General features: G+C 47.7%; 1 protein-coding gene across 1 annotated transcript in view; it reads left to right on the top strand.

Annotated features, from left to right (window-relative positions):
- CDH26 (cadherin 26) overlaps positions 1-14,598 on the top strand; it is a 45,444-nt gene extending 30,846 nt beyond the window's left edge. The window contains exons 10-17 of the mRNA XM_020905152.2: positions 424-566; positions 1,833-2,072; positions 2,773-2,994; positions 3,768-3,898; positions 5,329-5,406; positions 8,358-8,408; positions 11,264-11,338; positions 12,814-14,598. Of these exons, the coding sequence (XP_020760811.2) occupies positions 424-566; positions 1,833-2,072; positions 2,773-2,994; positions 3,768-3,898; positions 5,329-5,406; positions 8,358-8,408; positions 11,264-11,338; positions 12,814-13,035 (1,162 nt within the window). The 3' untranslated portion in view covers positions 13,036-14,598. The remainder of the gene's footprint in view (positions 1-423; positions 567-1,832; positions 2,073-2,772; positions 2,995-3,767; positions 3,899-5,328; positions 5,407-8,357; positions 8,409-11,263; positions 11,339-12,813) is intronic.
- The last annotated feature ends 602 nt before the right edge of the window (positions 14,599-15,200 follow it).

Raw genomic sequence — 15,200 nt, 5'->3', positions numbered from 1 at the left:
GTGAAGCAGGATGTAGACAGCCATGTTGCCTGGCTGTATTACCCACGTGTGAATCCTCTAGGCTCCAGGGCTAATATAGTCTTGTGCTTCTGTTGCAAGGGCGGGCTTGGCTTAACATGAAGCCACCAGCTCCTGCAGGCAACTGAAGATTGGCTCTTTTCCAGGATGAAATGTTTTCCCTGAGGTGGACAGAGTTATGTGCAGCCCGACAAGGACAGGACACCTGGTGTTCAGTGAATACTGATCTGACACTCTGGTTGGGTCTCAGGTCTCTGGGCCTTCATCAGAGCCAGGAACACTCCTAACAGAGGTTCTTACAATTTCCCAGATTCACAATGGGAATTGTGTCTGCTGTGGTTTATTTGACTTGTCTCTTAATGTAACTTTTTAATTTTAAAAATTACATGTGTTTTCTTCTGCAAGATACAAATTGGCTTATGATCCCGCAAACTGGGTCAGCATAGACGAGCGCTCTGGGGTGGTCATCACTGTGAAGCCGGTTGACCGCGAATCTCCTCATGTCAATGACAGCATTTATGTTATCATCGCTCATGCTGTTGATGATGGTAAGCACTGATCCAGAATTGTCAGAGGGGACTATGTTTTCTTGCTCGTAAGGGGAAATGACACAGGGGAGTGTCTTTCAGTCCAACTGGGAAAGATATAAACTTTTTATCATTGTGCATCCATATTGATGATTATTTTTGATAATTCTTGAAATGGCAAACTAGGAGGCTATGCCATAGAAAGAGGGGCAATGTTCATTCAGAGACGATGAGCCTGATAAGGACACAGCCCCACCACAGCATCTTTTTCATCTGTTCATAAGACAACTCTCTAGCTCTTTGTCAAAGCCAATTGCATATGATAAACATGGGCAGTTTCCCTCCACTTGGACCACTTTATAAGCTCAGGAAAATGTGACTGTGCAGGACAAATTTGTCATCAACCAGGATCGGTGATTTTTATCAGTATGTTTTAACACTTTTCTCTACAATCTCTCTCAAGGCTATATTTCTTAACCTACCAAAGCAGAAAGCTAGAAAAAGAAAATATTTCAAGTAATTTTAATGACTATATTTAAGAAAATCTGTAAATTAGAGTTGTAATAAGAGTTGTCTTATGAACTCAGATTCCCAAGCATACATGGTTGTATATCCTATTTGCATAATTAACAGTTGTATAATTAATGTTGCTTAGGGAGCTATTACATCTGTGTTCCTAATTGGTTTTAGGTGAGGGTTCCATAACTCTGTTATGGATGTTTTAATGAATGGCACTGTTTTTTCAGTGGAATAGTTTAAAAAAAATAGATTTTTATTTTGAGGTCATTGTAGACTCACATGCAGTTTTTAGAAATAAGGTAGTGGAAAAAAAAAAAAAGAAATAAGGTAGTGGAATCCCAAGAACCTGTTGCCCAGTGTCCTCCAGGGGTGACACCTTGCAAAACTCTAGTGCAAGATCCAGACCAGGATCACGGTGGGGACCCAGTATAGAAGCTGAGGTCTCCAGAACTACATCACACCCATCCCTCACTGCCCCCAGCACTCCTGCCTTAACAACTTCCATGGCTGATATTATCATCTACTCGATAATTGTACCTCATTCAACAAGTGTTTTATTAACTTATCCTACCCAGATTTTCAAAAAAGCAGGAAAACAGATCCAGCCCTTGCAATAAAGCTTATTGAAAGGGAATTGGCTTCAGTGTCTCTGCAGAATGGTTCTTTCCTGCAGAGGCCGAGAGCGCTCATTCGAAGGCATCTGTGTGCTGGGGCAGCCTCTGGAATTAATCAGCAGCCCTGCTGGGACACCCCCTCCTTCCCACCCAGGTGTCCCTCCGCAGACGGGAACGGGGACCATGCTGCTCTTCCTGTCAGACGTCAACGACAACGCTCCCGTGCTCCGCCCGAGCTCTCAGCACCTGGAGGTCTGTCAGTCTGCCGGAGACAAGGCCCTCCTCATCGAGGCGGAGGACAGCGACCTGGAGCCCTACTCCGACCCCTTCACCTTCAAACTGGACAGCACGCGGGGAGATACAGGAGACATGTGGAGACTGGGGGAAAACAGGGGTGCGTATCACACTGGCCAGAGAGAAAGGCTGGAAAAGGACAGAGACCTGACTCACACAGACTCAGGCCAAGAGGCATGTGCTAGCTTATGTCACCAAGAAAGGGACAGGTAAGCCTGTGTCCCAGCAGACCTGGGTGCCCAGAGGACTTCCTGGAGGTGGTGGCTCCTGACCTTGGCTATGTGTTCCCTTCATCTGCAGGCAGGCTCTCCTCTGGAGATAGCAGCGTGGCGGCTGGGAGTCCCTGGGACTCTTTCTGGTGCCTTGCAAGAAGATGTACATCATTGCAAGGCTGGAGCCACCTGCCCTGCTCAACATTGGGTGTGGGTTGGGAGGGCAGATGTGCTGGATGGTTGGTACTGAGCCCACACCTGGACCTGGCTGGGATCTGGGCTTAGCCCCTCCTGATCCACGCGGGGGATGAGTTCAGGAAGTGTCGGCGCCCCTAAAGGAAAGCAGGGGTGCTGTTTCCATAGCTGTGAGTAGACAGTTCTCAGAGAGTCCTGAGTCCTTCTAGAGAATCATCAACCTGAGGGTGGTCTTGGGAACCACTTCACATGCCGCTGGTGTCCACGGGAGAGTGGTCGTGGCCACCTCAAACGTCCTACAAAGCCTGGCACAAGGGAGGCATTAGGAGATAACCCCTGAGCAGCTGAACGAATGAACACATCAACGCAACTAAGGTCCCCCTCCCTCTGCAGGTTATTCAGTGGAACTTCTAATGCAGAGAAGCCTTCCACTTGGTGACTACTCTGTGCCGCTTCTCATCGGAGACAAACAGGGACTTTCCCAGAAGCAGACTGTCCATGTGAGGGTCTGCTCCTGTCCCGATGGATTCACCTGTGCAGAGCCCCTCGTCGCGAGAGCTGGGGTCCTGCAGGGGGCCCTGGCCCCTCTCGGTGTAGCATTCATGGCTCTGGCAGGTCAGCATAGACAGGAGCTGTCCTGGGAATGCAGCTCCTCTCCCCAGGCTGTAAGCCAAGGGCATAGAGTCCTTGGCGGTGGGGATGGCCGAGGTCAGCGGGTTGTCTTTGAGAATGACTCCCAGGCTCATGGGAGGCCCAGGCTGGGATGGGAGGTTTCCACCCTGGTCAGATAAGCTGCCTGCCTGGCAGAGGGGGCTTCTGCTCAGTAGCAGCACTTTACAGCAATGAACCTAGAGATGGACATTGTCTAAGGACAGTGGTCCACTGTCTATGGATTCTTGCTAAGCAGGAGATGCAGGTTCAATCCCTGGGTCTGGAAGATCCTCTCCTGGAGAAGGAAATGGCAACCCACTCTAGTATTCTTGCCTAAGAAATCTCATGGACAGAGGAGCCTGGCGGGTTATAGCCCATGGGGTCACAAAAGGTCAGACATGACTGAGCAACAGAGCAAAGATGATTTTAATAGTTGAGGACAGCAATGTACACAAGCTCCCAGGCTTGGCAAAGGCTAACAGGGAAGCTCAATTTTCAAGGAGAGTGTAGAATATTACTGGTCATGTAGTATTACTTAATCAGTCCGACAAATAGTTACCTCTCACCTACTGTGCCCCAGGCTGTGCTAAGCGCTGAGGCTGCAAAGATTGATGAAGGCTCAGCTTGCCCCCATGAGCTCCCAGCCAAGTTATATGCCAGCAGCGCAGGCTTCGGTGGGAGGGAACCTCTGATCGGCCAGAGCTCCGGCGTCTCCTCTCCCCCTTGTCCCGTCACAGCTGCTCTGCTCCTCCTGCTGCGATGCCGCCTTGTGTCCAGAGCCGAGAGGCAGGGTCGCCTTGTGCCGTGGGATGAGGGGATCCAGACCCTGATCACGTGGAACGAGGAGAGCAGAGCCGATCCTCTCCAGGTAGTGCGGCTGGGCTGTGTCTCCTGAGGATGATGCAGTAGACTCTCCATACTGCTCTCATTCACGGCCCCCTCGTGTCATCATCTTGCCTCATTTGTTTAGGGCACTGGCTCTGAACTGGGGGTGATTCTGGCCCCCATCCCCACCCCAGGGGACAGCTGGCAGTGTCTAGAGGCGTGTTGGTGGTTAGAACTCAACTGGGAGTGCACAGTCAGTGGGGCAGGTGGGGGGCGGTGGTGATGCTATTGCATCTGGTGAGTAGAACCAACTGGGGGACACTGCAAGCCATCCTGCTGTGCTCAGGACAGCCCCCATGACAGAGGGGTCACCCGCTTGAGTGTTATCAGTGCCGAGGCTGAGAAATCTTATTTAGGCCAAATGACTTTTTTCAGGTGGAGTTTCTCTAGTATTACTAACAGCAGTTACCAGTTACGTCCTTGTAGCCACTGGTAAATAAGGCTGCACCACTGTGTTCACACGTCCCAGTTATTCCACCTAATGTGAACACGCCTGCCTGCATCCACACACTGGGGACACTGCGCACTCTTGAGAAGATTCCCTTCACCCAGACAACATCACCGATTCCACCCGCCTTGTGCTTTTCTGCCACCGGACATGCCCCCTGATCAAGAGGGTCTGCCGGACAGCACGGGGGCCTCCCCTCTCTGTGGGGAAGCCAGTGAGCCCTTAGGAAAGAAATCCAGGCCTTCCCTGGAGGCCAGTGGTCAAGAATCTGCCTGCCAGTGCAGGAGAGAGACACTGGTTCGATCCCTGGTCTGGGAAGATCCCACGTGCTGCAGAGTAACTGAGCCTGTGGGCCACAGCTGCTGAGCGTGCGCCCTAGAGCCTGTGCTCCGCAACAAGAGAAGCCACCGCAGTGAGAAGCCCAAGCACTGAGATGAAGAGTAGTCCCCACCCGAGGCAACTAGAGAAAGCCCTCGCAGCAACGAAGAGCCAGCACAGCCGAAATAATAAATAAATAAATCTTTTTAAAAGAGAGGAGAAATCCAGCACTTCTCAACACCCGAGTCCCTCAGTGAATATTTGTTGAGTGAGAAATGGATAAGGCCCCACACAGCACTGCACACCGTGGCGACCCCAAGAGCCATCATTGAGGCTTAGAAGAGGGCAAGGACCATTTTGAGATGCTGAGGCTGACTGAAACAAGGTTTTCTCTTTGGTTGCTTGGTTTTTGTTCTTGCCATCTCTTCATGTGAACCGCTAAACCACAAGAAACTTCACTTCCTGACCAGTGATTACAAAGCGTCCGCTTGCCAGGGTTGCCCTCCGGCTTCACAGCGCAGGCTGTTTTCCAGGGTCAGGATGCTGTCTGTGGTGCCAGAGGGGAGACATTACTCCCTGTCCTCTGTGTTAAATGCTGCCATCTGTAATTTCAGCCCCAGTCATATTTCTTTCCCTCTGTCCCACAGGGAAGGTCATACCTCAGGGATCACATGGCAGCCCCGTCCATCAGCTCAGCCGAGGTGGGCGCCAAGCTGGGAGCTAAGGTGAGTGTGGCTCATTTGCTGCTTGTGTTGAAACAAGAGGGGTGGCTTTGATGACTGTTCAATGCAAGGGGGGCACCATGGCTGCTCCCCGACCTACATCCTGGGATGTCCCCCTACAGGCCCACCCCACGCCTACTTTCACCCCAGCCCCACCTGCAAAGCCCCTGCAATTCTGCTCAACCTCACATGCCTTTGCTCCCAGCTCAAGTGTCGGATGGCTCAGGCCCACACTCCAGTCTGTCTAGCGCTAACTTCACGACTTTAAACATTATTTTCCTTTAAATGGACTTGTGTCCAAAAGAAGTGCATTTCTTTAAACAGGAAATTTTATATTTCAATTGTAAGCAGAAAAACAGTTTTACTTGTGTAAAGAGCAGGTGAATGAAACGCAGACACAACAGAAATGGAACCCTGTAATTCTAGGTAGAAAATGTGGAAAGAGAGAGCGAGCCAGGAGAGGCTGGCACCTGACGGACATGTCCTCCTTGATGTCATTAGGAGCATGGAAGAGGACTTAGACAGGGACTGATTTTTCTCACCATGCGGTTCAACGTCATTTGAAACCCTGTTCCCAGTCTGGCTAAACTTGCCCTTCTCTAAGCAGACGGAGACTCCACTTTGGAAAAGAGCGAGTTGACCCAGGGCTTCTGTCATTTATTGTGCAGGCACCTGGCTGGGGAGAGCAGGGCCAGGTCCAGAGGGCATCTTCCCACCACTCCATATTCCCAGAGGGAGGGGGACAGAGACTCTTAGAGAGGGCTGGCGGGGGCCTCTTTTCCTTGACTGGTCTATAAGCTTCTGGAGGCCAGAGGTCCTGGTAGGCACAGTAAGAACTCTGGTCCACTCATTGTGCCCTGGGGTTTGCACTCTGCAAGTATAATCCCATTGCATCTTCACCAAACCCCTGCCAGAGGGTACCTTGCTCCCCCATCTGCAGGGGAGGACTCCAAGGCTGCTCTTCTATTTTCTAGTGAGTCTGTAGGTTCCCTTTATGATGTCCTGCAAATAGTCGGTGTACCTGTTGTTGCTGGTTTGATAGTCAGCCATTCACACACCTTCCCTCAGTGAGATTGTCACTTAACGATTATCAGGTGACCTGCTATTTTAAAATCTGTGACAAGGTATGGACTTCCTTAGAACTGTTACTGAGGACCTGCACCTGCTTTATTTTCTTTGCAATTTTATTTCATGATTGAAGGGCTTATATTAAAAATAGAAACCCAAAGCAAAAATTGTCCACAATCCTATCCCTAAATCTAAACAGTTTCATCTGTCTATGTCAGCTTCTAGATCTTGTGTGCATATTCAGTTCTCAGGTGTCTATAATATCATCCATAGAATGTTATAATCTACATCTTCAAGTCACGTTGGGTCACACATACCCACTTTATTTTATTCTTTTTTTCTTTGCTTCTCTTCACCTTCCCTTTTCTACTCCCATTTTCCCTCCCCTCCATCATAATGCTAATTTTTATTTGCACGTGAGTATCTGAGCAGGAAAAGGGGTAGCTTCTTTGTTTTCACCCAGAGGGAAATGCGTTACCTTTGGAGTAAGCCAGCGTTGTCCCCTAGGATGTAAACGAAATGCCACTTTCTCGGTTGAGTGCATCTGACCAACTACACCTTGTCCTGGGAACTCCAGTGAGTTGCATAGCTTTACTCCTGCTGCTGGGACTTCACTGGTGACGGACAGTGGGTTCCCTTCTAGAAGATTCTGTGAATCTGGTAGAATAAACACATAGTTGTGAAAACCTTCTCATGTATCTAACTAACTATTGTGATTGTTGGTTGTTACTGAGTTGTTATTTGATAGCTCTGATCAAATATGACACCCACAAATAAATACATTTCTCTGTGTTCATGTCTGGGCACCAGACATCATCTATAAGACTAAGAGCACTGGCCTTGGCCCTAACCAACTTCCAGTCCAGTGACTCCACACCTCCTGCCAAACTGAGCCATGTCCTTATACACTCCATATACATATTCTAAAACTAGAGCTTTGCTTTTTAACATGACTTTTCAGGCTCACACAAAGTTGTAAAAATAGTTCAGAGCTCCTGTGTACCTTCCACACAGCTTTCCCCAAGAATAATAGTCTACATAGTATGTTATCGAAACCAGAAAACTGACTTTGATATGACACCATTGACAGAGGCCTCAAAATACAGACCTTATTTGGACTTCACTAGTATAGCTAGCTTAACTAGTGTAACTAGTGTAACTTAACTAGTGTAATATTTACTCTTATAACAAGATCTAAAATGGGTTCTCAAGGGCCAAAGAGTCACTGTTTTCATGACGGAAGGCTTTTAAGAAAGAATTCAAGATCTCTATAATTCATTATTTTTCTCAGGCTACATTTGAGCCAAGATAAAAGAGTTCTTCTCTTTTGCACAGACCTGATTCCATGAATCCTAAAAAGGGAGTGTGCATTGATAGGTATGTCCCTCTGACCGTGGAAGGGGCAGCTTCATAGGCATGGAACTCAGTCAGTCCCACAGGCCCCTGTGCCCAGAAGGGCCTTGTAGTTGGTTAATACTCTCCTGTCACCATCTTGAAACACTTCATATCTGGCAAAGGGCTCACATTTTTTATGCTGGGTCCTTCCAATTATGTAACCAGTCTTGGGTCTTAGGAATGAATGGGCCACATTCACAGACTTTAAGGCACACCGTGAGTCTGATGAGAATTTTGTAGACCCAAGATGGTCTTGGAAATCTCATATTTTTGTGTTCCATCCACACAAAGCAACTATAAAACTCACCCATGGATTTCTGCTAGGAATACCTACGTTGCTATCATTAGATACCTTTAGTGCAGAAACAGGAGGCCTTATGGTTACAGAATTTCTAGTTATGTGTTTGCATCTTTGGGTAATTTATATGGAACCAATAAACACTTCATTTTTTTTACTTTAATTAATTTTTCATTTTCTAAAATAATTTCAGGGTCATGGCGTGTTTTTTGAGCCAACTGTGAGAAACAAATACTCTACTCCTGTAAGTACCGATAAAGAAGTTACCATGAAAAGAGTTACCTTACTGTCTTGGCAGCCGTGGGAAGCCCTGAAAGTGGGAAACTGGGAAGGGGGAAGGTGGTAAAAATATATCCAACCAATGTCCAAATAAGCTGAAAGCAGTGAATGTGGGAAGCAGTGAAAATGTTAGTCACTCAGTCCTGTCTGACTCTTTGCAACCCTATGGACTGTAACCTACCAGGCTTCTCTGTCCAAGGAATTCTCCAGGCAAGAACACTGGAGTGGGTAGCCATTCCCTTCTCCAGGGGGTCTTCCCAATCCAGGGACTGAACCTGGGTCTCCTGAATTGGCAGGTGGATTCTTTACTGTCTGAACCATGACATCTAGGGAGCAGATGAGAACTAAATAAAGTACTCACCTCTAGACCTGAAAGCACCAGAGTTTTTCAGTCCCTGACAAGTTTCTTTTGCTGCTGAGAAGCTGGGAACTTGATGAAGGCCTGAGTATTCTTTTGCTTTGATTCTTCATGGATTTACAGAAGTTTTGAACTAAGGAGACTATAGAGGCCATTAGTCCATTTTCTCCTAAACCTTTCTAACAGCAGAATCCTTCTTTACAAATGAGATCTTACAAAGAATGACATTATAAATGAAACAGAAAAGAGCTGTTTTTTTTATTAGTACTGATTTGAAGTGCAATGACATTTACAACATACATCTGTTACCAAAGCAACAAATAAAAATAGTGATTCAACTGGAAACAATAACAACAAAAAGGAAGGGTTGGATATTGTGGAGGAAGTTTGCAGAGCTCTTCTTTAGCGCCTAATTCATTGCCTCACATTGTTGAAATCAATTCTTAAGGTGTCAAGAAGATTTCAATTTATGACAATAGCAGTTTCAAATATTTTTAAGGGAGCTTAGTTTATCATATCAGGTTCTCTTCGATTTAGCAAACAAGAGACAAAAAGCTTCCTTCAAGTTTCATAAAAGCAAATTATAACATTTTTGCTTTTATTAACATGTTGAGAGGACTCAGTTAAAAAGATGTAAGCCCTTCTCCATTGTATTAGAAAAATAACATTAAATATTATTATTAAAATAACTTTCACATAATTAGAATGAAATTCAAACACTCTTGCTGAAGCACCTTTGAGGAGTCGTGGGTTGTGGGTCCTGGGAACATGCCTGAAACCAGCTCCATGCCGAGCTGCCAGGGGAGGGAAACTGCTTTCGGCCTTGACAGAGGCCTGTGCAGTAAATGCAGCAAAATGAAGCAAAAGCAGCAAAAAGTGGCATGTGGTAGAACCTAAAATCTACTCAAGGCAAAATTGACCCTGAGTTTTCCTGGAGACTGGTGTACCTTCCACCGGCCCAGAAGGGACCACAGGGTCTGACCAGCAAGCACACTGGAGGAATGGCCTGTGTCTCTTGTATCCTTCTCCGAGAGGCCCACGGGAGCTGGAGGGCCGTGACTGAGGACACAGCATCGCCAGGCAGCAGGTCTCCAGGGTTGTTGGTAGGGTTATCCCTGCTACCTCTTTGGCTTAGAGTGTTTAGTTCAATTCGCAATGGTGGGATGGGATGGGTTTATGTGTATAGACAGATATGGGTACAGACAGGTGGACATGTAAAATTATCCCAAACTTCACAGTGTTTTATACACATCTTCTGGAGTATACAAAGGACCCCTAAATCCAGGGGTGATCAGAAGTCACCGCAGCTATAAAAGTCACCAGTGTGTTTCTGAAAGTGAAAGTGAAGTCACTCAGTCGTGTCCCACTCTTTGGGACCCTGTGGACTGTAGCCTACCAGGTTCCTCCATCCATGGGATTCTCCAGGCAAGAATACTGGAGTGGGTTGCCATTTCCTTCTCCAGGGAATCTTCCCGACCCAGGGATCGAACCTGGGTCTCTCGCATTGCAGGCAGATGCTTTACCCTCTGAGCCACCAGGGAATGCTCTCACGTCACTCTCTCATTTAACCACCTGACAGCTGGCCGTTGTCCGGGGATGGTCTGCAGCCCTGAGACCTGGGGTCATCTGGTCTCTCCTGCGCTGTCCTCTGCCTGCAGGTCTGGGCTGCCTCCAGCCCCCCGGCCTCTACTGGCCTTCCCTCCACGTGGGCCCTCCTCTGCTCCCGTCCCCGGGCCCTCCTCTGCTCCCGTCCCCAGGCCCTCCTCTTCCTGAGAGGCCACAGGTGCAGGCGGCTGAGGTCTCTCTTGCACCTTACATGCTCATCACTATGTTCCTCTCACCTTGGGTGCAGGCCTGGCACCTGCCTGAGCCTGAGTGAGGGGCTGCTTGGCCTCACCTGCGTGGGCCTGACTCCATGATGCAGGTGGGGCTCTCTGGGGTCCCGGGTGGCCCCCACGTGGGGCATGCTAAGCCCACCTCCTCACAGCTCTACCCCACTCTTCAGCCAGAACCCGAGACCCAGTCCTTGCGAGAGCAGGCTGCACAGCACCCTGTGTGCACGAGGTGTGGCTGACCTGCCAAGGCGGGAGGAAGGGGATTAGTACCTGGGACCAGTGGTGGGATGAGCTTCCCCACGTGGGGCAGTCAGCCTCTTGCTGATTCCTGTTTGTGGACCAGACCCAAACCCTGCTGGCCAGACTCACTCGGCTTCCTACTTCCCTGGAAGCCAAGGCACGGAGGGTCCATCAGTGATCAGTCAAAACCGGCAGGGCTGCCCTCTCTTCCTGCACACACGGAGGTGACATCTGGTTAAACTGCCCTTGGCCTGTTGTCCCCTCCAGGAGAGCTGAGACAGCCCTCCGCCTGGTGGGGGCCCCCATGTGCCAACCAGCAGAGGCCATCAATTGAGGGGAGCTGTGAGCTGACTCTGGAGGATTAGGACTCTTTGCTTCGCTTTTCAGGTTTTCCTTGATACCACAGTGCCCAGAGGACCCCTGGAAATGAGAGCAGGAGTGATGATGGAGGTGCTGAGTCAGGTAGGAGGCCCTCAACTCTACAGATGCTGCATTAGAGGGTCTGGGTGCTCATTGGAGCCTCCTGGGGCTCTGTTTTGTGAGATGTGCCTCGGGGTCCCTTCCTCTGGCTATTAGAGTGGATGAAGATGGGTCACGGGAAGTGAGAACCCTTCTAGTCTCATCCCTGGTTATCATCACGTGTCATCTGGCTTACCCACATTCACATCTGTGTATCTGCCCTCACTGTCTCACACAGCTGTGCCCTGTGGATGGAGTGGGGGGGGGATCAGTTCACCGTCTGACTGGGCTGAAGGAGGCTGCTTCCTACTGAGGCCCATCCTCCTGTTCCCCAGGCAGGCAGGGAGCCTTCATTAGTGCAAAGTTGGAGCTGAGCTGGGTGGTGTGAGTGGAGGAAAAAACAGCAGATTAGAAGGCCCAGTGCTTTCCCTTGTGAGTCTTCTAACTTGGTTGGGGTTTATGATGAATTATTGATCTCACAGGGCTTCTAAACTGCTGAATCAGGGCTGGAAGCTTCTGCTGTCACAGGCCTCGGGAGTTTTGAGCACAGACCCCCTGCAGATCCCGATTTGCTGTGTGCTCACCAGGCTCATCCTTGGTTATCTACTTGGCTGCACTGAGGGGACATGATGGGACTGGTGACACCCGGGTCACAGCCCCTGGATTCACCTGTCGGCTGGCTTTCCGCCCCCACCCATGCCCCAAGCCATAGGCCACACTGTGACCACAGTCCCTGCAGGTGTGTGATGTAAGGATGAAGGCTCCCAGGTACACCTGTGGGCAGCAGGTCTGGGCACCAGTAGACATAGGGCCAGGAGACGGTATTCCCACTAAATGGAGAGCCTGGAGGGGTCCCCGTGAGCCGAGCAAGATGGACACAGCTGGCTGAGAGCCTGGGGACATGGTGGGGTTCCTTCCCTCTTCCTCCTGCCTCTATGGGCTCTGAGCTGTCTGACTCTGAACGTCTTCAACCTGGATGAGTTCATTCTCACACGAAATGCTGTGAGCCAGTGATGGCTTAGAAGAGTCTTGTAAACCCATCCCTACCTCGATCTATGAAACAGGCTCAGACTTCCATTAGCGACCTTCTAGGGTATTTGAATCAACAGGGGAAAGCCCTTTAACCTCATCCATCCATCCATCCATCCATCCATCCATCCCACAAACATATATTGGGGATGGTCATTCCAGGTGACAGAAGGCGTAGGGCCAGGAGGGGAGGTCTCAGGCCTGGGTGAGGGAGGAGTCTACCCTGTAAGAGGGTAGAAGGGGTGTGCGGTTTTCTTCCGTGTTCCCGTCATCCTACCCAGGTCAGGGCCACCGTCATTGTCAGGGTTCCCTCCCCGAGACCAGCAGGAGTGTGATGGGGTCCCTCCCTTCAGCTTGGCTGCCTTATCTGAGTCTGTAGAAAGGCCTGTGACGGGACAAGGCTCACATGCCGTGGCACTCACTTCCTCTCCCTGGTTCTCCTCCGGCAGCTCTCTGGCACCCACGACCCCGAGGGTAATCCTGGCTACCCACCTCACATCTACGCAGAGGAGGGCGAGTGTGAGCAAGCAGACAGCCTCAGTTCTCTCACCTGCTCTGAACATGACCTACCGCCTGACTTGCTGGACTCTTTGGGGCCAAAGGCTGCTCCACTAGAAGAAATATATTCTGAGTCAGCTTTTCGTTCCCCCCAAAATGCATATTTTGGTTGATTGGAATAATTCACAAGGGGAAATCACTATTCTAGAATGCTTTTTTTTCTTTTGTTTTTAAAAAATTACCTTCTAGTTCTAACAGAATGAGGGTAAGTTGAGTCTGGATTAAATGGTTGGACATTCTGGGACACCTTGAACCAAAACAAAACAGCAGGTCATACTCTTTAAAAAATTTGTCAGGCATATTTTCTAGAGGAACTTGAATTTAATTGTGTAATTCTTTGCTTCCATGAGCAGCCCAACTCTGAGAATAAATGAAATATAATCTACAGATTACCCCAATTATTTGGGAACAACAGGTAATACTGGGAAAACAGATTTTTCAATGCTTACTTAAATTTCTTTATTATGGTTCTGCTTCAGTTTAAGTGAAAAACAATAGGGTAATATTTTGTAGAATATTTGCAATTAGTATTTTTAGTGATTTTTAAAAATATATTAATCCCATTGCACTTTTTGAGTAGATAAATAGATAAAATTTATTACTATAAGAGAAGTCATTAAAACTTAAAACTTTATGAGTGGTAAATATTAAAAAAAACTGACATAATTTAACTTGTATATACTATGTAATTAAAATAACTTAAGAGCCTTTGAGTGACTAAATTCTGATTAAATTCTATTTTTATACAATACCACAAACTTTAATTGATTTTTACTGTCCACTTACCACTAGTGTAAACTGTGGGGGAGGTGATAGTGTCCTTTATCTAAAAAAAAAATGTAAATAGTAGGATATGTGCCTATATATACTCAGTTTTCTTGGCTGTGTAATAGATAAGAAGCTGGTTAAGAAAAATGTTAAAAGATACCAAGACACTTTAATGTATATATTAGATATCTAAAAGCCTATGGCAAATTCTAAAAATTTTATATAATTAATGAGCATAGTCTTTTGTGCACACCCTCCTGAATTCGAGTCCAACTCTTTGTGATCCTATGAACTGTAACCCACCCAGTTACCAGTTACCAGTAACCCACAGTTACTGTAACCCACAGGCTCCTCTGTCCATGGGATTTCCCAGGCAAGAATACTGGCGTGGGTATCCATGACTTCTTCCAGGGGATCTTCCTGACCCAGAGATCAAACCTGTGTCTCGTAGAGCTCCAGCACTGGCTGGCAAGTTCTTTATCACTAATGCCGCCTGGGAAGCCCCAAGTTTTAGCTGATGCAGAGTTAAAACTTTTCTTTCTAAAGAACCTGTGGAAATACTAAAAGAGATCACAAGAATTAGTACACAGTTATTTCATGTGTCACCTAGTGCTTTGGGTAACTGAAAAAGAAGAAAACCATCTCCAAAGGATTGGAAAGTCTAAAACTGACTCACAGTTGCGTAGAACAGCTGTGCTAATTCTGGAATGATTCTGAGGAGAGTCTACGATATTTTCTGGGGAATTCAGGATAATAGTCCTATCTTAGAACAGTATACTTCTTGAGTCTGAATGGTTGGTGAGCATCAGTAGGAAGTCATTGGACCTTCCTGGATCTGAGGCAAAGGACAGAAAACTATGCCCATGCCCCACCATCTGTTTTTATAAATAAAGCTTTATTGGTACACAGCTGTGCTCATGTGTTATTTAAGGGCCATCCATGACCACTTTGTGCTGCCATAGTAGTGCTGAGTAATCATGATGGAGATATATGGCTCACAAAACCCAACACATTTACTTCCTGGCCTTTTAAAGAAAACAAGAACGCTGACCCCCTTGTCTAAGGCATTCTTTTTAGGAACTCCACATCTCATCTAACACTTAAATATATCCATGAAAACTGAAAAGTGAAAGTGTTAGTTACTCCATCACATCTGACTCTTTGCAACCCTGCCAGGCTCCTCTGTCCATGGAATTCTCCAGGCAAGAATATTGGAATCGGCGGCCATTTCCTTTTCCAGGGGATCTTCCCAACCCAGGGATTGAACCCGGGTCTCCTGCATTGCAGGAAGATTCTTTACCTCCTGAGCCACCAGGGAAGCCCAAATATATCTATACTCTGTGTTAAAATCAAATGCATTGCCATACACCTCTGACAGGTTTTAGATAAGTTTGCTTTTGGCTGTAGGTAACTTGACTCCTTTACTAATGGTTATGAAATCTTGGCAGTTGTGCCTTTTAGTGCATTCTTATGAGGCTCTCTCCCACTAATTGTTCTCAGAAGTAATAAA

The sequence above is a fragment of the Odocoileus virginianus genome, chromosome 9 (assembly GCF_023699985.2).
Source record: "Odocoileus virginianus isolate 20LAN1187 ecotype Illinois chromosome 9, Ovbor_1.2, whole genome shotgun sequence".
Taxonomy (NCBI): Eukaryota; Metazoa; Chordata; class Mammalia; order Artiodactyla; family Cervidae; genus Odocoileus; species Odocoileus virginianus.
The sequence above is the reverse complement of the archived record's forward strand: the minus strand, read 5'-3'. Positions and strand labels throughout refer to the sequence as shown.